This window comes from Pseudoliparis swirei, chromosome 19 (assembly GCF_029220125.1).
Source record: "Pseudoliparis swirei isolate HS2019 ecotype Mariana Trench chromosome 19, NWPU_hadal_v1, whole genome shotgun sequence".
Classification (NCBI taxonomy): domain Eukaryota; kingdom Metazoa; phylum Chordata; class Actinopteri; order Perciformes; family Liparidae; genus Pseudoliparis; species Pseudoliparis swirei.
This window is the reverse complement of record NC_079406.1, coordinates 3,221,572-3,246,897: the sequence shown is the minus strand read 5'-3', so window position 1 is coordinate 3,246,897 and position 25,326 is coordinate 3,221,572. Positions and strand designations below refer to the sequence as shown.

At 44.8% G+C, this 25,326-nt stretch overlaps 4 protein-coding genes across 5 annotated transcripts; 1 reads left to right on the top strand and 3 right to left on the bottom strand.

The window, feature by feature from the left end:
* Window positions 1-259: 259 nt before the first annotated feature.
* xiap (X-linked inhibitor of apoptosis) lies at window positions 260-5,185 on the bottom strand. The gene is made up of 8 exons (XM_056440098.1): window positions 4,974-5,185; window positions 3,568-3,858; window positions 2,912-3,473; window positions 2,677-2,779; window positions 2,468-2,546; window positions 1,543-1,567; window positions 1,242-1,400; window positions 260-1,114 (listed from the first exon to the last, which is right to left on the bottom strand). The coding sequence occupies exons 2-8, from the start codon at window positions 3,808-3,810 to the stop codon at window positions 921-923; spliced, it is 1,365 nt and encodes a 454-aa protein (XP_056296073.1). The 5' UTR covers window positions 3,811-3,858; window positions 4,974-5,185; the 3' UTR covers window positions 260-920.
* Window positions 5,186-6,037: 852 nt separating this feature from the next.
* On the bottom strand, window positions 6,038-9,604 carry psmd10 (proteasome 26S subunit, non-ATPase 10). The gene is made up of 5 exons (XM_056440100.1): window positions 9,380-9,604; window positions 9,197-9,295; window positions 8,120-8,266; window positions 7,062-7,228; window positions 6,038-6,797 (listed from the first exon to the last, which is right to left on the bottom strand). The coding sequence occupies exons 1-5, from the start codon at window positions 9,491-9,493 to the stop codon at window positions 6,644-6,646; spliced, it is 681 nt and encodes a 226-aa protein (XP_056296075.1). The 5' UTR covers window positions 9,494-9,604; the 3' UTR covers window positions 6,038-6,643.
* A 326-nt stretch (window positions 9,605-9,930) lies between these two features.
* On the top strand, window positions 9,931-16,691 carry nxt2 (nuclear transport factor 2-like export factor 2). Of its 2 annotated transcripts, none has more exons than XM_056439360.1 (4): window positions 9,931-10,086; window positions 10,268-10,354; window positions 16,204-16,348; window positions 16,473-16,691. In XM_056439360.1, exons 1-4 carry the CDS (start codon window positions 10,072-10,074, stop codon window positions 16,655-16,657), a joined length of 432 nt encoding a protein of 143 aa, XP_056295335.1. In that variant the 5' UTR covers window positions 9,931-10,071; the 3' UTR covers window positions 16,658-16,691. The 2 variants fall into 2 exon arrangements, with proteins under 2 accessions (XP_056295335.1, XP_056295334.1); XM_056439359.1 differs by lacking the exon at window positions 9,931-10,086 and adding an exon at window positions 10,087-10,174.
* A 55-nt stretch (window positions 16,692-16,746) lies between these two features.
* acsl4a (acyl-CoA synthetase long chain family member 4a) lies at window positions 16,747-25,083 on the bottom strand. The gene is made up of 15 exons (XM_056439358.1): window positions 25,017-25,083; window positions 23,009-23,527; window positions 22,744-22,921; window positions 22,278-22,387; window positions 21,893-22,031; window positions 21,604-21,754; window positions 20,748-20,871; window positions 20,554-20,625; window positions 20,287-20,426; window positions 20,018-20,190; window positions 19,849-19,923; window positions 19,508-19,741; window positions 19,220-19,334; window positions 18,115-18,272; window positions 16,747-18,003 (listed from the first exon to the last, which is right to left on the bottom strand). Exons 2-15 carry the CDS (start codon window positions 23,363-23,365, stop codon window positions 17,846-17,848), a joined length of 2,184 nt encoding a protein of 727 aa, XP_056295333.1. The 5' UTR covers window positions 23,366-23,527; window positions 25,017-25,083; the 3' UTR covers window positions 16,747-17,845.
* Between the last annotated feature and the right edge of the window lie 243 nt (window positions 25,084-25,326).

Sequence of the window (25,326 nt, the reverse complement as noted above, 5' to 3'; positions counted from 1 at the left end):
TCATTTGGCCCCGTTAAGACCATATCTATCGAGAGTGGAATATGTAGAAAATTTAGAGATATTGCCGTTCTCAAAGTAGCACAGCAAAGAAAAGGGAGTGCTTCTAGCAGATACAATGTTATATAGTCAGTACAACTAAAATAACTCTGAAGGAAAAGTAAACCCAACCCTCTCTCCGTGTGGAATAAGGTTGATCTGGCCTCCTCTTTACACCACATCCAACCAGTTGCAGTGTAGTCATCAAAGAAAAGCATTTCCCCCAAGTCCAAAAATGACAATTTATTCACTTTTTGATGACAACAGATTGCATGTTGGCATGGTCAAATAACATCACACAACACTGATTCATTGCAGGGTATGATTGTATATAGGCCCAACACTACAGCTGATTTGGTCAGTTACAAAGAATATGATGGATTAATGATCTACCTTTACAGAGCAGCACACAATGAGAAAACTGAGTCTATAAGTAAACCACACTAAATATATGAGGGAGGCATGCAGGTGAATGAAACAAAAGGACATCACTTCCCATGTTAATTGCAAATGCTACTGTCAAAAAGATTATAAAAATAAAACACAATGAGACACAAGTACATGAACCTAGAGAAAAGGCACCTCAGGCAAGATAGTGTTGCAAACTGGCAATTTATCTTAAATGTGAATCAACAAGTTAGAGTACCCATTAAAGGCCAATACAAAACATCAGCTATGTACAGTATTATCCCATCTTATATTCACATCTATTTACCCTTTGAGTGATTGTGAAAATATTGTTGCCTCTGGGCAATTACTCACTTTCATTCTCATACAAGAACATGATCCTTAAATATATTACAGGCAATCTACATTTTGTATTAAAATACAACACTATAAATAAAGTGACAAAGCAGCATTGACTTTAAGTCTGAGATTCCCCTTTATGCGATGTAGGTCTGGATCTTCTGCATTATGGCTCCGCAGCAGATCGGACACTTGACGAGCAACTCCGAACACTTCTTACAGGCGACCAGATGTCCGCACGGGATGAAGACGACAGCAATATCTCTGTCCATACATATTTTGCACTGTTTCTCCCTTTGCAGCTCCCGCAGTTTCTTCAGGGGGTCCTCATCTAAAAAACAAATTAAAAAAGAGTGTGAGGGGAGAGATCAAAATGAGTTTACTCAGATGTAAAAATGCCTTTTTTAATGTAGTCAATATCCCTATGAATCTGGTTTAGCATGCAGCGGCTACAGTACCTAGCTCCTGTGAGTTGTTCTGACAATCCTCCATGAGTTCTTCCAGGGAGGAGTGGCTGGAGCCCGTCTGGTTGATTTTCTCCAAGATGGTCTTCTCCACCACACTGGGCTCCAGACCCGTCTCAATGGCCTTCTGAGCCATGGCCGACTGCAGCACCTCTGAACACAGAGAGGAGCCGTCATCGCACACAGATACTCGTTCCAGTGTCACAATATGTTTATTAATTACCAATATACAGTACATTTTCTTGACACAGTAAAATTATTTTATTATATAGAGTAATATTAAATGCCTAGTTACCATTCCCTTGTCCCGAAAATGAAGCCTGAAAACAAACATCGTCAGTTATTTTCTGAATAATGCGAGTAAAAGAAAAGCCTCTGTGACATTGATTCAGGCAACAGCCAAAGTGTGTATACATGTCCAGAGAACAGCATACATTACATGTAGTACGTGAAGTATTATCACGTAAATATCGTAAGCAGGTTAAGATTCCTCAAGTGCGTCTCAAAACAACATCTAAATATACGTGGACTTCTTGGTTATCCATACATGCTGCAAAGAAATTCCCTCTTAAAGTGTTTGAGATAGGGGGACACAAAATATGTCCTTGTCCTTGAAATGCATACAACATATATTTTACAAAAGTCGTTCCTCTGCGTTCCAACGGACAATGTGTCCTCGCTGAGCCACGGCACAACAGAGGGAGAGTAAAACATAAACATTTGATAACATTTTTTATTAAAACTATTAAAACTTTACTTCTGGAAGATATCTAAAGTACTGGCATGTCTAATCTAATTATGAAGCCTCACATTAGCTTAAGTAGAATTGAAAAGTTCATGCAGGCATGTGAGCGTTGCTTTAGGACAGAGTTGTATCCCTTAAATGTCTGAAAGATATGTGAGCACTAGTTTGATGATTAACATTTCCTTTCATCTTAACATACGTCTTTCAAAATATATATATAAATAAATACAATTCATATATTAAAATATACAAAGTAATAAATATTAAAATAATATATATATATATAAAAATATAATAAATATATAATAACTCTATAACAACTCTGTCTTAAAGCAACACATGCCACATGTGTCACATGTAAACAAATAGTTGGCTTCCATACCCTGACTAAGCAGTTTCTTGTTTACATTCCAATAATCAAATGATTTGCCAACTCAACAGCCAACAGTTAATCCTAAATGCACCGGATGCTTACAGCTCTATTCCGCCGTGGGTCTTGTAGCTGGATAGTGTTGACAAATTCTTGTCCTTTTTCTGCTAGCAAGAAGCTGCATCTGATTAAAAAAACAAAACAACAACAATATGATTTTATTAAAACAAAATAAACTGCCGGAGTAACAAAAAAAGAAAGTAAAATGCGTATAGAACTATGTTAATACAGTAGACCATCATGGTTGTCCTCACCCAGGGTAATGTTTGGCATGTTCTTCCCAAGGGTCTTCTTCAGGCTGCCAGCCTTTCAGGCCTCCATCACAGCAGAAACACAACACCTTGTCTTCTCCAAGCCCTGGAAGAACACACACACACACACACACACACACACATCATTCCATCTTGTGTGCACTCATAGCTGTGATGAAATATCTGAGAAAACATTTAAACCACTCAAAGCTCACTCAAAAAGGCATATGTGCTGTACCTGCACTGTAGAAGCCAGCTGTGGCAAGCCTCTCGTGGTCAATGGGGTGCAAGACACCTGTAAAGCTGCTCAGCCTCTCCTCCAACCTCCCCATAGGGACGCGAGCGTTTGCGTGTTGTCTGCTGCCGCTATCTTCCGTACCCCCCTGGAATGGGACATTGCCCACATCGTGACCGAGGATGAAGAAGCAGTAGGGGAAATGTTTGGTATGTTCCGCCCAGGCGACGTCCCCCGGTTCCCAACCAGCCAGCATGCCACCGCAGCAGAAGCACTGCACCCGGTCGCCCACGCCGAGGTAGTAGAGGCCGGCCTGTGCCAGATCTCTGGGTCTCACGGGAGCAGTAGAGGGCCAAGAAGAGAGGGTCTGAAGCCTGGCCTCCTCACTTCTCATGTGAGGGGCCATCGGGTAGGTGGACTCATCGACCACCTCTCCTGTCCTCAAGCGATACTCCATGTCTTCCGCTTCTTCGCTGGACGTGGAGCCGTTGGTCATCCTGTTTTCACATCTGAGGTTGAAGTTGGTGCGGTGGGTGCAGATGAGAAAGCTGCATGATGGGGAAACCTGTTATAAATAGGGGAAAGCAACTTAGAACAGGTTGAAAACAACAACAACAAAAGTTCACGCCGTGGGATTTTCATTACGATTTCCCAACGACCTCTTTATGTCTCTCCACAGGTGCGTCTCCCATGCACCAGTTTTCCACCGTCTTCTGGCAACTGAAACAGCGGACACGATCGTCAGGGCCAGTGAAGTAGAAACCGGCCCGGGCCAAGTTCTCTGCTGGGACCAGCTGGGCCAAACCGGAGCCGCGGAATGAGTCTAGGCGGCGGTTCATCTGGGAATAATCCGCCGTGTAGTCGTCCGTCTCCAAGTTGCTGTCTTGTCCGAGATCACACATGATGGAGCCCGGCAGGAAACTGCGGAGTGGTGCTCGATGAAAGAATTACTGTCGACAAAACGGAAAGAAGAAGAAAATATACTGTATGTATTCGGAGGATATTTATTTACATGTAAAGCACCTCTTGCTCGTAAATAAAGTAGCCAACAACCTACAATATAGATAATATAACATACATTACTCCCCCAAGAAGGTTAAAAAGCAGTCCGACTATTCTGTGGTTGGATAGATGTCTGACTGGCACCAGAGAGCCCATCAGCCCATTTAGGCTCAATGAAGGGTCACTGTGCCTTCACATCGGAGGCATGCTCCATGTGAAGGATAGGCACCACTGGGATGGGCATGGCTCAGTGCACTGCAACAGGGTGTGTGTGTCCCGCGTGGTGCAAGAACTCAGATATCACATCACGGGATAGCATACCACACCTCCACTTGTACATATTACTCAGGCGGAGGGACTGTAATTGCTGTCACACAGCCTACAGATAAATTTTTTTAGTAAAATATGCATTTCTTTTTTAAGCGGCTGTATTTAAAGCTAATAGGACAAATACATGTACCTTGTGAGCCCACCGTCAGAGCTTATTGAGCAACCATCTACTGCCATTTTTAAAGATTGTGTAATGACTAATTTGGGTTGAGCAGCAATCTGAACTTTGGACTTTACGTGTCGATGTCCTTTCAAGAGAGATAAGTCACCAGATCAACAGCAAAGGCTTGTGTAATCTTCTAAAATGAGTGTTTTAAAAGGTATCTTTTACAGCTACTATGTTATCTTGTATAAACGAGGAGGGTGTAACGACTGGGCCCCCGCAAATTACAGAAAGGCCTCGAAGCTTTGCGTTGAACAATAGTCCCATAGTCTCTGGGAGGTAAACACCGAATACAGCTGACACACACAAGCACACACACAAAGCACACACGCACACACTCATGCATTAGCTAAGCGGTCAGACGAAAGCAATATAATGACTTGAAAGCACGTTCATCGGTGCAGAGATAATGGGCAAATACTTTGACCAGCACTAGTAACACCGGATTAAGAGCCTGGCGTAGCTAACGAAGCTACAGACGTTAGCAAGCTACGTTAGCGTGGCTGTTCTCCGTTACGTAAGGTCAAACAGTTACTTGATAAACTCGCAGCAGAAAACCTCCAACATTACCTGACAGCCGACTTCTCCGGTCTTTAACTTAAAGGGGTCTTTGGCCGCGAATCCCGCCTGCAGAGGAATGCAGTGAATTAAAGGGGAACTGTTTATTTGACGTGACCGGACTTCCAGGAAGCGGAAGCAACGGGATGCGCGCGCACCTCGTCGCGCACATCCCACGTGATCTGACCACCAATGTGACATATGGAAAGTTTTTTTTAATTCGCGGCGATCGTTTGATTTAGGTTTTAATTATGTGATTTAAAGTGTCTTTAAGTACCTTTAAAAGCGCTATATGAATGTAATGCATTATTATTATTATAGGTGGGTATTAAACTAGGGACACAAGACAGATTGTGTTGCCTATTTATCATGAACACAGCTTGTTGTAGGTATCATGACGCTTGTGTGGCAGAAAACATATTTTAACTCAAGTTACCATCCAGTACTTTTCTTGTGACAATATTTTGACTCATTTACACTTATGATACTAAATACTACATTGAGTTTCCGAGAGTAATATTGTACTTTTTACTCTTACTATGCTATTAATCTAAGTTACGACACAATTATATGTGATTACTTATATATAATTAAATATATGTATATATATATATATAATAATAAATATGTTATACATATATCTAACTATATATATATATATATTGTTATATTACACATGTAATTGCAAAGTATTCGGTCAAAAGTAAAAAGACACCACTATAATTCAACTTTAAAATTTAATGAGAATATTAAGTTATGAATCTTAATCCTCAGTCAAACTGATTTAACGTTATCTGTGAATAAATAATAAACTCTTTGTGCTCGTTAGATCCTCCAAACCGAATTATATCTCATGTTTAACCGCTACGGAGACATCAGAGCCAGTGGAGCATTTAAAAAAGTCCTGCGGAGCTCAGTGGTCCCGCGAGCAGAACCTCAAACCTACGGCGCAGATCTTTATTAGGCTGAATCATAGCAAACCGACCACAGATTTGATTTTTAAACTACTAACTTCTCGCCTGAAAACATCCTAAAATTACATTCCGTGACTCAACAACAGTAGTATTTACAACAAGTTATCCGTCAGTTGTTTATTTTCTTTCAATTCTTAATCAAGACTTCAACCAGCCGAGAACAATAGACATCAATCGGTTGAGTTCGTAATTTAAAAGTAAGAATTCAATCGTTTTGTTACATCTTTGTTGATTTCATTAGGTATAAGCATTGAGGCGGCTAGATGCTGCGATCAACTCTCCCCGGAGACGAGCTAAGGTTGAGGACGACTTCCGGCTGGAAACAAATGCCAGCATGTAGAACAGAGAAATACACATTAGACATACTTAAACAGGCTGTACACCATAAGGGCATTTTTGCAATAATTCAAACGTAAAAAGAAAGCGATCATAAGAAATGAGGCTGCAGTGGATAGACCGCACTTAGTGGCCCAGAGAGTGTTTTTGATGAGACACCTACGGTCATGGCAATGCCACTGCCCCATCTGAGGAGCTGATGACAACCCAGTGCAGTCCAACTGTTCCACTAGACACCATATCTTCTTCTACACGTTACACGTATCCTCCCGGGCCGCTCGGGGAGGACTGACTGGGATGAGAACTCTCTCGATGTGATTTGCGGTGGCGGGGACTCGAGCTGGAGCGTGACCATTAGGTTCGGTAGAGGAATCATCCCTCCACGATCCGACGGAGGACGTTGTTCAGACCGCCCTTGGTGAGATGGAGGGGAGTCTTCTCCTCCTTGTTCTCAATGTAGATGCTGGCCGCGTGTTCCACCAGCACCTTGGCTGCCTCCACGCGGTCCTCATCGCACGCCAGGTGGCTGATAAAAGAAAATTATTTTGTTTTATTTTCAATGTTCTAAGCACTAATTCACCACTTTATTTGTATTAGGTTCGAGGCAAAACCTCCAATTTCAGGCAAATTAAACCGAACTTACGAAAAGGACTCGATACCACTAAAAATAAGTGAGGATTATTTTAAATGTAGCATAACTGACCCTTTAAGGGGTTTGTGTGTTGTGACTTTCTGCCTACAGGATCACACTCCACAATGTTGTATTAGACGAAGACTTATTCCCACGTACAGAGGCGTGTTGCCCTGCGAGTCCTGGATGTTGGTGGAGGCGCTCTGTTTGAGAAGCAGCTGGATGAGGCGGACGTTGCCCATGGTCGACACTCTGTGGAGGGGCGTGGACTGTAACTTGTCGGTGACGTTGGGGTCTGCTCCTTTTTCCAACAGCAGCAGGGCGATCTGCAACCAGGGAGAAGCAATGTTACGCACATGCCATTGAAAACTAATCTATTTTATTTATTTTTTAAATCAGTGACTTCCCATTTTCAGATCCTGTTCTGTTTTGGTTTTGGGACACGAGTGAAAGTCACGTCATCCGATCAGTACAATTACAATGAGATGACTAGTGTTGACCTCTCCAGTGGTGAGGGATGTAAAGTACATTTCTGTTTTCCAATTCCATACTAAATATATACAGTGTACTATATTTAAAAAACTGTAACACTGAGATATATATTTTAATAGTTGATATACAAGAAATAGATGTAATAGTTGGACTTATTGATAGGGTTAAAGTCATGTTTATCAGCTAATAGTAAAGAGGAAAATCCAAAGGTTTGCTAAATATTATTTGTGTGTGTGTGTGTGCATCCATCAATATAAATACAAGACTGAATTGGTTGGCATTTGAAAAAAAGGTAATAGTGATGCCAGTCTAAGGTGATAAGAATATATGTCATTATAATATCCTCTGGAATAAAATATAAACAGAAACCACTCTTGGCGTTCTTCATTTAGCCTAAACACTTCTTTACACACAACGCACTGAAGCACAGTTAGGGACAAGTGTCTTAATTAAAGAGGAGGGTTGTTCACTTTCTGTGTGGCTTTCTTACGCCTAATGTTTAATATCAACATGATCATGAAAGTGATCCACTTTAAAGAAAAGCAAGAGGAAAAAGCCACTCTACAAACATAAGTATTACATTTAGAGCTGCAACCAAGAGGTTATTTCCATGACATGTACATGTAGAGAAAGACATGGAAGAAACATAACACACACGTACGATCACAGGACTGTAGTCCAGTCGGTTGGCACCTTGTAGATCAAACTATCAAAACAAGTCCCACCTCATATCGGTCTTTCGAGGCGGCGTAGTGCAGAGGGGTGCATCCGTTTTGATTGACTGAATTCAGCTTAGCTCCTTTGGATATCAGCGATCGCACGATGCCTTCTCTGCCGGCGGACGCTGCAATGTGAAGAGGGGTCCACAACGCCTGGGAGGCAACGCATCACAGTCCTCGTCAATTTAACAGAAGGTGAATTGGATTTTTTTTAAAATGTGAATCCCCATAATGCACCTAGATTGCGGCATTTTCATCATTGCATATACATATTAATTATAACACTAAAATAGTCCTAATTGCATCCAATGTAATGTCAACACACATTATACGTGTACACTTAAGAATTAATTATATATACACTTTCTTTTTATGGATATTATCGATAAGGATGGGTATTGTTTTTATGGATTGTGAGGTCCTGGGTCAGGGTTGTATGTTATATTGTAACACCCTCTGAGGCAAATTAGTAATTTGTAATATTGGGCTATATCTAATAGACTGAATTGAATTATATTAAGTCAATATTACGACTACATCATCGTTCAGGGTCGCCTGTACCCCTCCACCACCCAATTTTTAATCCAAGTACCCTCTAACTAGTGCAAAGCATTTTGGGTTGAAAAAAAGATGTAATACGCAGCATTTTGCATTTAATATATACAATTAAGTCCATGAACTTCCACTTAAATTTAATAAATATTTCTTAAAAAACGAATTTAAAAGGCTTTAAAAAAAATAGATGCTCATTACCTTCGCATTCTGCCGAAGGTTATGTTTTGATCGCTGTGTATTTCTTTATTTATTTGTATGTGTGTATTATTCGCATAACTCAAAAAGTATTAAACCGAATCGCATGAAATTTGGTGGGATGATTGGTTATTATCCGGGGACCATTTGATTTCGGGATCGATCGGGTCAAAGTCATGAAAAGGTACCAAAAAAGTGGCTGTGGCGAAGGTATGCGCTCTACCGAGTGCCCGTTCTAGTTTTAAATATATTTAAAACAAATCTCACGTACCCCCATTTGAGAACCACCACCTACAACAATAATGCATACGAACATTGCACATTTAAGCCTACATCGTCCTGCAGATTGACATCGACTCCCAGGTCGAGCAGAAGCTCCACGATGTCGGCGTGTCCGGCGGAACAAGCCCAGTGCAGCGCGGTCCGTCCGTCCTGAGACCACACAACGGTCGTCGGTTAAAAACGTGCAAAACTTCACTGAGCATCTGTGATTATGTCACAAAGGTGTATTCTTACCTGGTCTATTTTGCAGGCAAGCGCTTTATCCGACAGGATGCACTCTTTTAGTTTCTCAAACTGTCCCGTGTACGCAAAATGACAGACCTCCACGTTTGACACGGAACCCGCCATTGTTGATAAATGTTAAAAAAGTTTTAAACAACGAGTTACGGGAGCTAACGTTGGCCAAGTTGCCCGGGAGTTGTTTCGTTGGATTGTTTTGAACAAGGGGGAATGACTCAGGAAAAGATGGACTCTACTTCCGTATTGGTCATAGTGACCCTTTCAAAGTAAAAGACTACCAGTTGCATCACGTGACAGTGAGAATTATACTCGTGACTTCACACTAGATAACGCTGTTCTTTGATTAGCCAAACTGAGATACAAAGTGTCATCACAGTTTCATAAAACAGAGTTTGTAAATAGAGCCCAATTACATTAGACACTCAACATATTTGGCCTAATAAAGATATGCGCCGTAGGTTTGAGGTCAGAAGGCTTCATAGCGTTTGAACCATCGCACAAGCTCTTTTATTTTGGTAGGTACATTTCCGCAGGAAGTAATACACGATGCAAAATGGCCACCTTGTTAGCTATACGTGCTAACTGAACAAGGAAGGAAAAGCCTAATTATTGAACATATTTCCTACTCTCCTATCTAATAACGGTCAATATATCCTGTGTTGTTCCGCTCCACTTCTTCTGTTCTCATGGCGATCCCGCTGGTGAGTTTAAATGCGACGCGGTTCCGCTGAAATCCAACAGCTAACGCGTTGTTTTGCTAGCGAGCAAACGGCAATGTTGGCTTTTCACGTGAGCTACCTTTCTGGATACCTCGTTCACGAGCGTTAAAGTTAACTAAATGATCGCGGTTTAATACTATTTAATAAATGCTTTCCCTTCTAGGATTTCAGGACCCATGTCGACCAGTCATGCAGGTATTCAGAGGAATTTGTCAACATTTATTACGACTGCATGGATAAGAAAAGGAGGGTGAGTGATGTTTTTTTTCTGGAAACATACATCATAAATATTCAAAATTTGAACGGGCACTCGGTAGAGCGCATACCTTCGCATATCACAAGATTGGGCATTGAATTATGAACGTTTTGGCATTAGTTGCATGCCAATTGGATAAAAATTGACCGCGCTGTGGAGGTTGCATTAAAACACAATTCCTCAAGTTGAGCACACAAGTGTGTGTCTCGTTTATTCCGTATAACAAAACGAATGAACACAAGATGGCGCTGCCCAGATACCAAACCCGCATGGGGCTCGACGTCACAAACAGCAACACAACACTTAAAGGGACCGCGATCCCGGAACAGTCACACCGATGTGTGTGACTCATTACTTTAATAATTGTGTATAGAACTACACCAGGAACAAGTTTGAATTATGTTATCACATTCACTGCAGCGCTATGGTAAAAAGAAGATTTTGACATTTTCATGACCTTGACCTTGAACGTTGACCCGCTCGATCCCAAAATCTAATCAAATGGTCCCCGGATAATAAACAATCATCCCACCAAATTTCATGCGATTCGGTTTAATACTTTCTGAGTTATGCGAGTAACACGCATACAAATAAATAAATAAATACACGGCGATCAAAACATAACCTTCCGCATTTTCAATGCGAAGGTCATAATTTGGATGACCGCACTAGAGCTTCGTCAGAGTTTAAACTTTAAGTGAACAGATATATTGGTATTGATTTAAAGACACTGAAGTCCTCATCCATATCAGAGCTGCCAACTTTTCAAAAAACCTTGGAGTGAGATTTTGTCGGGGGTGACCAAAATGTTGCCGCGCACGCAGCCACACACGTTGGTGGCTCAAATATCAGGAAATTTGAATTAATGTGGCGTTGTACCCATATTGTCCCCATGTTGTACCCTGCATTCTGGCCTGGCAAATGTCTTTTACGACGCATCTTTGCTACCTTAAATAATTCAAATGTTTTTTAATAACTCCACTCTCATTTACAAAAACATGCCTAATTCTATTGCACAAATGTCCTGTCTTTATGTTAAATTCTTTATAATACATCTTACTTGTTCAAAGAGCTGTTTGGAAAATTTTTGAGAGGGTCATTTTCCTAGGCCTGCAAATAAAGTGATAAATGCTTTATGGGCAAACAATGCTATGATGTTTTGAGCATGCAGTATACCAAGAGCTTAACAAGGTGCTCTCCTGCTGCTTGTTATGGAGTGGGGACAAGGACCTGTACACAGTCAAAATACAGGTTTAGCAAGGCGGTGAGAGATGCTAAACGACTGTACTCTGAGAAACTGCAACAGCAGCTCTCAGCAAACGACTCTGCTTCTGTCTGGAGAGGGCTCAGGCAGATCACCAACTACAAGCCCAAATCACCCCACTCCATGAACAATGTGCTTCTGGCAGACGAGCTCAATGAGTTCTACAGCCGCTTCGAAAGACAATGGAGCAGTCCTGAGGCCATCCCCCACAGCTCCATCAACGACCCATCAGGGGCTCACACCTCTGGAGCGCCCTCCACCTCCCCAGCGACGACCCTCGCCATCCTGGAGAGAGACGTCAACAGGCTGTTTAAAAAGCAGAACCCCCGCAAAGCAGCGGGCCCGGACTCCGTCTCCCCCTCCACCCTGAAGCACTGTGCTGACCAGCTGTCTCCGGTGTTCACCGACATCTTCAACACCTCCCTGGAGACATGCCACGTTCCAGCCTGCTTCAAGGCCTCCACCATCATCCCCGTCCCCAAAAAACCCAAGATCACAGGACTCAATGACTACAGGCCCGTCGCCTGACCTCTGTGGTCATGAAGTCCTTTGAACGCTTGGTCCTGTCACACCTCAAGACCATCACCGACCCACTCCTGGACCCCTGCAGTTCGCCTACAGAGCCAACAGGTCTGTAGACGATGCAGTCAACATGGCCCTTCACTACATCCTCCAGCATCTGGACTCCCCAGGAACCTATGCCAGGATCCTGTTTGTGGACTTCAGCTCTGCTTTCAATACAATCATCCGTCCCTGCTGCAGGACAAGCTCTCCCAGCTGCACGTGCCCGACTCCACCTGCAGGTGGATCACAGACTTCCTGACCGACAGGAAGCAGCACGTGAGGCTGGGGAAACACGTCTCAGGCTCCCGGACCACCAGCACGGGTTCCCCAAGGCTGTGTTCTTTCCCTCTGCTGTTCTCCCTGTACACCAACAGCTGCACCTCCAGTCACCAGTCCGTCAAGCTCCTGAAGTTCGCGGATGACACCACCCTCATTGGGCTCATCTCTGGTGGGGACGAGACCGCCTACAGGTGGGAGACGGACCACCTGGTGACCTGGTGCAGCCAGAACAACCTGGAGCTCAACGCCTAAAGACAGTGGAGATGGTTGTGGATTTCAGGAGGAATGCAGCCCCACCCGCCCCTCTCATCCTGTGTGACTCCCCCGTCGACGCTGTGGAGTCCTTCCGCTTCCTGGGCTCCATCATCACCCAGGACCTCAAGTGGGAGCTGAACATCCGCTCCATCACCAAGAAGGCCCAGCAGAGGATGTTCTTCCTGAGGCAGCTGAGGAAATTCAACCTGCCAGGGAAAATGATGGTGCACTTCTACACGGCCATCGTTGAGTCCATCATCTGCTCCTCCATCACCGTCTGGCACCCTGCAGCCACAGCCAAAGACAAGTGCAGGCTGCAGAGCATCATCCGCAGGCTGCGGTCCATCAGGACAAAGACCTCCCGCCACACCAAAAGCTTTTTCCCATCGGCAGTCGGGCTCATCAATGGAGCCCGGGTCCCCCACTGACTGACTGTCACCCCCAGGACTCGTGTTCATCGTTGTTTGTCATGTCTAAATGTTGCACCTTCCGCCAAAAAAAATTCCTTGTTTGTGTAAACATTCCTGGCAATAAACCTGTTTCTGATTCTGATTCTGATTGTTATGACAGCTGAGTTTACATCACCACACAAAATCACACGCACAAACACAACACATTATTTCAAGATTTAAAGTTTAAGAGCGTGAGAACTTAATTGAACCACATGTCATTAACAGGGCTCTTAAGTTTTGAAAACAGGCAAGAGTGACATCTCTACCCAGGATGCTTTATTTTCATTGGTTGCTGGATTAAATCGTACCCAGATACAACAGATACGTCTTTCTCTGATTGGCTATTGTGTAGCCCATTTCTTTTTTTTGATTGGCTGATAAGTGGCACCTCACAGCAGACCTCCAGGGGAGCGCTTGATTCCTCCACGGTGAGGGCAGTGCGGCTCATGTTTGCGCGCTGTGGCACATTAAAACATGAAATAGCCGAGAGTTTTTTCAGCGTGAGAAATATGATGTGTGGCGGGAGTGCGTGACGTAAGACCGAAATGCGGGACACTTGAGAGCCCTGCATTAACACACCGTAGTCTCTGCTCGTTGTGTCTGTTTGAAAATCTTCTTCTGTTGCTAACTTCGGGACTCTTTGGGGTAAATAGGATGTCTTTGCAGCGAATAGGTTTATAGATGCGCTCCTTAGCGCCATCTATCGTCGCGGACTTTGAAAAGAAACCAACGCGCCTCGGCCCAAAATCAGAATTTCTTTTGCCGTGAGAAATTGGTTGTGTGGCGTGAGAGCGTGTGAAAACATGCAAAAGCGTGTGTCACACGGCGAAACCGTGAGAGTTGGTAGCTCTGCCATATGTTTGTGATAACTTAACTCCTTCAAAGTGGCTGTTATTAAACCTCTCCTGAAGAAGCCCACTCTGGATCCAGAGGTGTTGGCTAACTACAGACCGATCTCTAACCTCCCCTTCCTCTCCAAGATCCTTGAGAAAGTGGTCGCAAATCAGTTGTGCGACTTTCTACATCATAATAGTTTATTTGAGAAATTTCAATCAGGATTTAGAAAACACCACAGCACCGAGACGGCACTGGTGAAAATTACAAATGACCTCTTAATGGCAGCAGATAAAGGACTCCTCTCCTTAGTGCTGCATTCGACACCATTGACCATGACATCCTGTTACAGAGACTGGAGCAGTCGATTGGCATTTCAGGCACGGCACTAATTTGGTTTAAATCCTACTTATCAGATCGATTTCAGTTTGTATTTGTAAACGATGACGCCTCGATAACCACCAACGTTAATCACGGAGTTCCACAAGGTTCTGTGCTTGGACCAATTTTATTTACCTTATACATGCTTCCTTTGGGCAATATTATCAGGAAACACTCCATAAACTTTCATTGTTATGCAGATGATACTCAACTATATTTATCGATAAAACCAGAGGAGAGCAACCAACTCGGTAAAATTCAAGCATGACTTAAAGACATAAAAACATGGATGACCTGCAATTTCTTGATGTTAAACTCAGACAAAACCGAAGTAATTTTAATCGGCCCTGAGCACCTCAGAGATCAATTATCTGGTGATGTGGATTCTGTAGACGGCATTGCCCTGGCATCCAACACCACTGTAAAGAATCTTGGCGTTATCTTTGATCGGGACTTGTCCTTTAACTCCCACGTAAAGCAAATCTCAAGGACTGCATTCTTTCATCTACGTAATATTTCAAAAATCAGGCACATCTTGTCTCAAAAAGATGCAGAAAAATTGGTTCACGCATTCGTTACTTCGAGACTGGATTACTGCAACTCCTTATTATCAGGCTGCTCTCATAAATCTCTTAGGTCCCTCCAGTTGATCCAGAATGCTGCAGCTCGTGTTCTCACTAAAACTAAGAACAGAGATCACATCACTCCTGCACTAGCTGCTCTGCACTGGCTCCCAGTAAAATCAAGAATCACTTTTAAAATTCTTCTCTTAACCTACAAAGCCTTGATTGGTGATGCTCCATCATATCTTAAGGAGCTTGTCGTACCATATTGCCCCACTAGAGAGCTACGCTCACTAAATGCGGGACTACTTGTAGTTCCTAGAGTCTTAAAAAGTAGAATGGGAGCCAGAGCCTTTAGTTATCAAGCTCCTCTTTTATGGAACCAGCTTCCAATTTCAGTCCGGGAGGCAGACACAGTCACCTCGTTTAAGAGTAGACTGAAGACCTTCCTCTTTGACAGAGCTTATAGTTAGGGCTGAATCAGGTTCACCTGGTCCAGCCCCTTGATATGCTGCTATAGGCTTATAGCTGCCGGGGACGTTTTAGGATGCACTGAGTACCTATCTCCTCTTTTTTCTCTCCTTAAGGATGAATTTTCATCTCTCAATCACACGTTACTAACTCTGCTTTCTCCCCGGAGTCCTTTTGACTTCACGTCTCATGGGGTCATCGGACCCTATGAGACGGCATAGATCCTATCTGCTGATGGATCATCGAGGTCTGGGTCGTGGAATTCCTGCTCCTGACTACGCCACTGTCCTGTTGAGTCTCCGCCCACTGTTGAGACTCCGCCCACTCCTCCTCCCCACCGCCATCTGCCTGATGGATCGTGGAGGTCTCCATCGTGGAATATGCCCACTATGAACTATTCATACACTCTGTCACACTCATTGAATGTATTTAAACTCTAAATCTGTCCTTCTGTACACATTACATCTATTGTTCTGTTCATCCTGGAGAGGGATCCTCCTCTGCTCTCTCCTGAAGGTTTCTTCCCTTTTTTTTCCCCCTGAAGGGTTATTTGGGAGTTTTTCCTGATCCGATGTGAGGTTTTGGGGCAGGGATGTCTGTGTTCAGATTGTAAAGCACTCCGAGACAAATTTGTAATTTGTGAAATTGGGCTATACAAATAAACTGAATTGAATTGAATTATCAGATTCTTCTGCATTGGCCTCCAAACTCTAGTTTGCTGTTGAGCCCCTTGTTTGCTGCTTCTGGTTGGTGGTGTTGACGATCATCTGTGTCCCCCAGAACCTGACCCGACTCTACCTGGATAAGGCGACCTTGGTGTGGAACGGGAACGCGGTATCGGGTCAAGACGCTCTCAACGAGTTCTTTGAGTCGTTGCCTTCGAGCGAGTTCCAAGTTCAAACACTGGATTGTCAGCCAGTTCACGGTCAGTGGGTCAAAACAAACCTTGAATGACCGAGGAGCATACACAACGCCACGCTCAGTGTTCATCTTGTGATGTTGCACTAATCCTTCATCAATAAACCTTTTTTTTCTTCATTTATTCACAGAGCAAGCGACCCAGGGTCAGACCACACTGCTTGTGGTGACTGGTGGGACGGTGAAGTTCGAAGGAAACAAACAGCGTTTCTTCAACCAGAACTTTCTTCTGACGGCTCAGGCGACAGCCAACAATGACCAGCCTGTTTGGAAGATTGCGAGCGACTGTTTCCGATTTCAGGACTGGAATAACTGAGGCTCTCTATTAAAAGAATCGTATGAACACTCAACCGGGATGATATAGATCCAGTTTGTTTTTCAGTTTTTGTAATAAATACACCAAAATACAAAAAAAGAAGTTTATTCTGAAAATCTTGAACAAGGCATGTGATCATAATGGAGATAAATATGCACAGGATCACCAAACTACTGTCAACGTGTCTTTTATAAGTTGAAATGACGCAAATCTATCAACTTAGATAAATACATAGAAAACAGACTTCTGATAACCCTTTTACCAAATTGAACATTAACCCAGGAACTGAAGTACCACACACACATTACGACACGTGCCGACCAGCTAATGCAAAGTAAGCATTTCTCGCAATTTGTTAGTAGCCAAAACATGCTTGCTCTTAAATAAATACACTGCCCAAAAATAAACAAAAAAGAAAGCCTTTCTATACAAGTAAACCTGCTATTGGACAACTTTTATATATTAAAACATTAACTTGTATTCCTGAGTCATTTATGGAGTCACATTTTGGTCTTAACCTCCCAAATAAATTGACACAAATAGCAAAAATGAAACATCACAAGGAAGTGGGGGTGGATAAGGAGACGTGATCAGGAGTGTTTAATGCCATATGCTGGGTGTCAGTGGACACCTCCCACCTGGATGGGGAGGTGTTTCTTCAAGTAAAACATGGCAACAAAGCGTTTGTTTTTTAACTAGATGCCACTTACTTCTGCTCGATGACACAGGTACTGCAGACCAAAGGCACCGTAATGTTAGTACTCAACTTTACACCCCCCCCCCCTCCCAAAAAAAAAAAAAGCAATACAAGCCTCCCTGATAATTATAGTTCATATTTTCTATTGCAGTGACAGCAAAGCATCACATGAGTGAGGAGGAACAGTGGTACTTTTCCTTTTTAAAGGTCAGCGACAAACGTGAGGTCCGGCAGATTTAAGTGGATGGCAGTTATGTGCGGTAACGGTCTCGGCTCTTTTTCCTGGAATCAGAGTGGTCACTCGAGTGCAATGGCGACGCCCACACAAATAAATAGAAAGCAGGACACACGGATCAACAGCTACAACCATCGACGGCTTCTTTGTTCCATGACATTTTTTTCACTCATTTAGACACCTTCGGCACGCGAACGGCACACCGGGAGGATTATTTACAGTGGTTATGGTGACGACGGAGAAGCGGCGAGCGGCGTCATTTGCCCCCGTACATTCTCTCTATGTGGTGGAGATAGTAGTTCTTCAGCTCCATCCTCTTCAGCTTGAACGCGTCCGTGACGAGGCCCGTCTCCGGGGTCCACGGCTCCGGACTCAGGTGTACCTTGACGGGAATCTCGAATCGTTGGAGTTTAACTAATTGGGGAGGGAGGAGAGGAAGAGAACCGTCGAAGCTCGATTCATGAAAAGATACGGACAGAATTAAGAGGTATGCATAAAAAGTGACGGTAATTAATGTCATCTTACCGTTAGCAGCGACCTCCTTGATCTCCTTCAGGACTTCCCTCTCCATGTCCGGGTGGGTGCAGATCTCTTCCCACTCCCCCAGGATGCCTCTCCGCTTGGCCAGATCCATCATCCTCTTCTGGTTGGGAACCACAAAGCTGATCACGTAGTTCTGGTCACTGAAAGCATGCGGAATCAAAACAAGGTTGATAAAAGACGGATGATAATAAATCTGCAAAATCAGTTTGCAAAACTGGTTGAAGTCGTACTGAAGCAGCGTTCAAAATACAAAACTCAAAGTTGAAATAGTTCAAAAGGAAGTGCTGAAAGGAGCTGGATTTACGGTGCGAGCGCTGACGGAAGTTGAAACGCATCCGGTATTGCTCATATATCTTCATTTCACATCACCGATAAGTTATTTATATACTGTAGCATGCAGCGGGACTGGGGGGGATGATGCAATATTAAATATGTTTAAAACGGGGAGGTGAAGAAGTTGATACTGAGATGACCAAATTAATGACAGGAGGTACACACACACAAATACATCCAAGGACTGGATGATAATACACACCACAATACGTTCAAAATACAAATAAAAAAAGTATGAACATCGATCATCGATGGGACTGAATCTTTTTTTAATTTCTCTAGACAGTTTATATGATTTTGAAAAATACCCCCCCCCCCCCCCTCGTACGATCATAGCTATATATGAATTGTGTTGGTTTCTCATCTCTACTGCAAGCTCTACTGCATCATCTCCCACTGTCGCGTTGAATTTTAATACAAGAAAGGAGACAAATATTTCTCCAACATCTTGTGCACGAAAAGCACTTAAAGCTACAGAAAAGCTATTTTTCAGGCCATCGGCTCCCAGAAACGAGAGAGCCCGATTGAAACGCCAACGTGGCGCTTTGGAGCAGCGTCAGCTGGCCTGACATTTAGCACGCAAGAGGCGAGGCGTCTAAAAACAAAAGGACCGCGACCGCTTCCCCGTTGTGATCTCAACCCGAGTGAGAAATGTGACCGAGCCAAAACCCGATCGAGTTCGTTTATCAGAAGCTAAATCTGGAAGGGATCCATCTCTCAAGAACGAAGTTCCCACTTCCTGTACCGTACACACCTGTTGGCATAGGCGCAGATGTTGTCTATGATGGAGCAGTTTTTCAGAGCGCACTCGACTTTTCCCAGAGACACGTACTCCCCGGCCTGCAGCTTCACCAAGTCTTTTTTGCGATCTAAACGGAAGAGGGGAGAAGAATTAAAAAATAAATAAATAAATGTAGTGGAACACAATAGTGTCCTTTCATCAAGCACGGACCGCTCCCTAGTCAGAAGTTAAAACCGCTATGACGGCGTTTCTGGTGGGCCTTTCACAGCCACCGGACCGATGAGGGACGATGAGACACACCCACGATCTGAAGACAGCCGTCGGGGTAAATCTCTCCGATGTCTCCGGTGCAGAACCATCTCTGGCCCTCGTCGTCGGCGAAGAAGTCCTGGTCTTTGCTCTCCTGGTCTTTGCTCTCCTGGTCTTTGCCCTCCTGGTCTTTGCCCTCCTGCCGGTAGTAACCCATGGTGACGTTGGGCCCGCCGATCAGGATCTCGCCTCTGGGGTTGGGCTCGTCTCTGCTGGTGTAGCCACCTGAGGTTGGCAAATCACCAAAACAATGTATAATTACCCTGCAATTAAAGAATGCTCGTCATTCTGCAACCTGCGGCTTGTACAGACGGGTTTTTCCACAAGCCTACCTTCGGCCCAGTCTCGGAGTCTGACCTCGCAGCAGATGAGGGGAGCGCCGACGCGACCCGTGCTGATGTCCAGAACTGTAGAACGGGACACGACAGCTTAGCGACCGCCTTCTTCTTCTTTCCCAGACTACGCTCACGCTGTGGCTTTTTCAGATCTGGGCTCGCTTACCCTCCGTGATGGTGCCGGCGCCGCAGGTCTCCGTGAGGCCGTAGCCCTGACCCACCGGGCAGCAGAAGCACACGTTCATGAACCTCTGCGTGGCCGAGGACAGCGGCGCCCCGCCGCACAGCATCAACCGCACCCGGCCCCCGAGGAGCTTCTTCACTTTCCGGAACAGCAGGCTACAAAAAGACAAATGTCTGCGGGTTGAAGGCGACGGCAATGGAGGGGGCAATGGGGGGGGGGGGCAATGGAGGGGAGGCAGCGGCTGGACTCACGCGTTGCAGAGCGGTGCGTCATAGCCCCTCTTGATCTGCTCCAGTTTGTATTTGTAGCCCAGCGTAAACAGCGTCCTCTGAATGAGATTCATTTCCTGCACTTTGCGCATCACATTCCTGTTGATGCGGTCCATGATGTCCTTTTAAGGGAGGAACAAAAAATAAAAAGAAAGTTTTTTTTACACACGTGTTCCTACTGTTTACATCAAATGTATCCAGTAGGAGAGAAACATAGTAAAACAGGAGTGAGTGAGTCAGAAGTCTTACCGGCACAGCTGCCATCAGGGTGGGTTTGAGCACAGAGCAGTCGCCTTTACTTCCTCTCTTAATCTTGGTGGACTAGAGGGGAACAGAAGAATGTAAACAGACGGCACGGATTACAGTCGCCAGCCGCAAAGGACTCGACATGTTGGTAACCCGTGAGCGTTTTTAAGAAACACGGCATGACGAAGGGGTTTCACCTGGTCCGACAGCGTCTGGGGGGACGAGTAGCCGATCCGACAGCCGTACGTGACGCAGGAGATTTCAGCCGTCATTTCCAGAACGTGAGCCAGGGGCAGATAGGCGATGTAGGTATCGTGAGGCCTGGGGAGGAGGACGGGTGGGGATTGTACATCAACACACACGCGTATCTTTTTAGTGTCGTCTCTCTGTTCCTTGGAATCCGTCACAGCAATCATGAAATGGAACATTCTGCAGTTAACTTATTAGCCTGTAGTATAAACACTCGGACGCAAAACAAACTGCATTATACCGGAGTTACATTATAGTATGCACACATATACACTACCGTTCAAAAGTTTGGGGTCATCCAGACAATTTCGTGTCTTCCATGAAAACTCACTTTTATTTGTCAAATGAATTGAAAATTTAATAGAAAATATAGTCAAGACATTGACAAGGTTAGAAATAATGATTAATATTTGAAGGATTCATTTTGTTCTTCAAACTTCAAGCTTAAAGGAAGGCCAGTTGTATAGCTTATATCACCAGCATAACTGTTTTCAGCTGTGCTAACATAATTGCACAAGGGTTTTCTAATCAGACATTAGTCTTCTAAGGCGATTAGCAAACACAATGTACCATTAGAACACTGGAGTGATCGTTGATGGAAATGGGCCTCTATACACCTATGGAGATATTTCATTAGAAACCAGACACTTCCACCTAGAATAGTCATTTACCACATTAACAATGTATAGAGTGTATTTTTGATTAATGTTATCTTTATTGAAAAAAGTGCTTTTCTTTGAAAAATAAAGACATTTCTAAGTGACCCCAAACTTTTGAACGGTAGAGTACATATTTTAAACTTACCCAAGTTGGGGGATGCGTTCGCACTGGCCCGTCATTCCCGCAATCAGGTTACTGTGGACGATCATGACTCCCTTCGGTCTGCCGGTGGAGCCACTGGTGTACATCACCATGGCCAGATCAGAGGGCTGGGGCTTCACCACCGGCCTCCCCACTGCAGGACAGACACAACGCTTATTAAACAACGTCAAGACTTTGATTAAACTGGTTTCAAACCGGGCTGGATTATTGTTGCGTGTGTGTTTTTTTTTTTCTCTCGACAGAAGCACATCCAGGTCAGACGTATACGCACTGTTCTCCGGCAGCGCGCCCAGCTCCTGCACGGCCTGCATGCTGTGGGTGTTCAGCCCCGCTGGGTAGCCTTCTGCCTTCATCTTCTTCTGGTCCACGTAGATCACGTGCTTCAGTTTGGGGATCAGTGGAAGCACTTTCTAGACAGAAAGAAGGGGAAAAGCTGCCGTTACACATGGGAAGCATCGTCACGACGATTCATTTTGTAAACAATAACGATTTCTTTCCTTCATATTTGATGCCGTTATCTGTAGAATTAGCAAAATGACCCCTCTGGGGTGAATTAAGTGTATCTATCTAAAAAGGGCGGTAACAATAACTAACAGATGACTATTGAGACAGAGAGTGGGGTTCTATGAGGCCGCGGCTCTGGGGATTAAACTCACTTTCAGTTTCGTCTCCAGCAGCTCCACGCTGGTGACGAGATGCGTCACTCCAGTCTCGTTCAGTCCAAACGCGATGGCGTCCTCTCCCAGGGTGGCATAGAAAGTCACCACTGTTAGAAATACAACACAGTCAGTGTACCCATAATAAAACATTTGAATAAATAAAAAAATTTTGTTTAAAGTGTGGTTGCTGTATGGTCCACACTTGAGAGACAACATATTTGACTAAAATATACATCACAGGTTATAAACTACTATTTCTCCACCAGAATTTCTTCCAAGAAGAAACTTTCAAAAGGAAAAGTAAATAATAAAAAAAGTCACACCATTTTCACATTTGTTTTTCTGTGTGAACAGATAATTATGGTGAATACAGAACGATCACCAGATATTTAAAAGGTTTCCCGAGGCCCTACGCACACATCCGTTTGGCTGTCACCGCGAAACCAAAATGTCATGTACTTACCGGGGAAGTTGCGCCTGAAGCACGCCTGGGCTGTGATCATCCACTCCGCTCGGGTTTCGCAAAAGATTGCGATGCTGCTCTTGGGCTGCTGTCCCAGAGCGGCCAGCCCGCTGCCGAACCGACTGACGGCAGAGTCCACTTCATCGAAGGAGAGCCATCTGTAATCCCCCAGGATCAGCTGGCGAGGGGGGGGGGGAATACATAATAACAGTCAGTTGCAATGTCACGCATCACTCGCACCAATTACAGTCGTGGGAATCCGTACCTTTTTAAATACTTTCCCGCTGGGCTGAAGCTCGTTCTCCTCGCTCAGCACGTCTCTGGTGCCGAGGCAGCGCGTCGGCCCGAAGCGCCGCACGGCGTGCTCGAACAGCTTGTCCAGCGTGTCCTTGCCCGGGAGGTCTTCCCTGGCTAAGGACTCAAAGCGGTCCACGCAGCGGTACGGGCCCTCCGCGCTGCCCGTGGTGGACCGGGCCTTGGTCCGCTTGGACAGGGCGTTTCGTTCCCCTGCCCCGGTGATGAAGTACCAGGGCAGGAAGGACAGGACGGAGTACAGCCACACCACGAGGTGGATCGGGAACAGGAGGACGGCCTCGAGGACGGAGTCCGACTCGAGACCCATGCTGGGCTCTGGAAGACGTGGGTCGCCCCGGCTGCCGGACTACTTTAGAGCGCCGTGTGTCTGCTGGTCTCCAAGAAGAAAGAAGCCCCCCCTCTCACACTCTCCCAGAATCCCACAACTGCGATATGGGAATATTTGATCCACTCCAGACGAATGCGACACCTAAAAAAAAATTATTAGAGAAGTCAAAATATAAAACGGCAAAAAATAAGACAGGATTCATTACCAAAGTGTCCGTCATGTGTCAACAGCGGTCTCAAAGAGGAAGTTGGCTGGTGAACAAACTACTGGCGGCACACACACACACACACAGAAAACACAGCCCTGGCAAAGCGATGGCTGGCGCATCAAACTAATCGGCTACTTACAAAAAGTTCTCCACCATCTGCATCTAGAAGCTTCACTCTGGAGACTCCTCGCTCGCTCCGTACCAAACGGCTCTCTGCATGTCTATTATATACGCGAGACCTCCTCAATAGGGTGTGTTTTAACCGTGCCACTTCCCTCGCTTAGGGTTCACGCTCATCCGCCCCCCCCCCTCCTCGTGGGTGATGCCAAAGGGCACCCAATGACAACACTATTGACTCTAGGTCACGCTCGGCTCACTAATAATAGCCTCAAGGCACAGAGCAGCAGATCAAGGAGGGGGAAAAAAATTAAATAATATTGCATTCTTAACATCTCCTACAACTGAATCAATATCGTCATACAGCGAGAGAACCACAAACCAGTGGAAGCAAGTACATTGTAAAACACAAGGAGTCAGAAATGCAGTGATGTCACCATCCCTATCCTTAAGAATGCACTGTACACCATGTGATTCACAATTCAGTGAATCAATGCTTTCATCTACGTCACATGTCTGTATATCTAAAAAAAAACAAAAGGGGGGGAAAGGGAAGAGGAGAAACAACTGTCTGCATCCCATAAGATAAATAAAGATTACACGATTGGGATGTCTGGTTCACTGAAAAACAAAAAACATGCTCGTGGCATTGCTCCCATCTTTATATCACACACACGCAATTTATATAATAGAGCTATTTATTTATTTAAAATCAAGGTATGCGGGAAATTGCAAAAACAGCAGCCTGCGTCATTCCAAGATGATTCACGGATGAACACAACCAGACTGATGACGCGTTACACTTGACCTCAAGTTACACACAATTGTGAATGAGTTACTTCCACCGGCACCACCAAGCACCGCGCATCCAACCCGCGAGATGACGGCCACACAGCGGGGGGGACGGTCACGTTCAGTGGAGTTTCTCACGAACAGAAACGTGGCGACGGATTAGAAAACGCCAGCGTTATGTTGAGATGAGAAACTCTCACTGTGAGGAGCGACTCTCTTTCTTTACGCGTCCCTCCTCGCGAACGCGTTGTCCGACAACGGGCCTCACGGCTGCGCTGAGGAGGACCGGGGTGATGAAAAAGCCGCACGGCGCTGGCGCTGCGCGTGCCACCCCGGCAGCCGTTGGGCTCGCTCATTAACCTTCGCGGCGCGGGGGGAATTAGCTCAAAAGCCAATTTAACAAATTAACATAATGTCTCTAAACCCGGATAAACGGCGGTAATGAGATGAGAGATGAAAGGTGAGCCGCGAGCGATACCCGGCTTATGTATCCAGGCTTCGGGGCATTCTTACCTTTCAGCTCAGGAAGGAGAAAGAAAGAAAACCGAGTCAGTCGAGCCTCTATCCAGAAATGACCGAGAGTTACCTTTTTCTGGGGGTGGAACGAGAACCCGGAAGTATACGTCATCTGATTCCATATTTTTGGACCAATCAGCGGCCTGGGATGGTTTGCCGTACGTTTCTATTTACGTCTCGCGTCCCAATGTAGAGAAAGGGAGGCGTATATATTTGGGGGTCCTCGCGTGTTTTGTCTCGCGCAACCTGCAGTGTTAACGACGTCACTGTTTTGTGTATTGGACTTTTTGAAGGCCGCGGCGGTGTA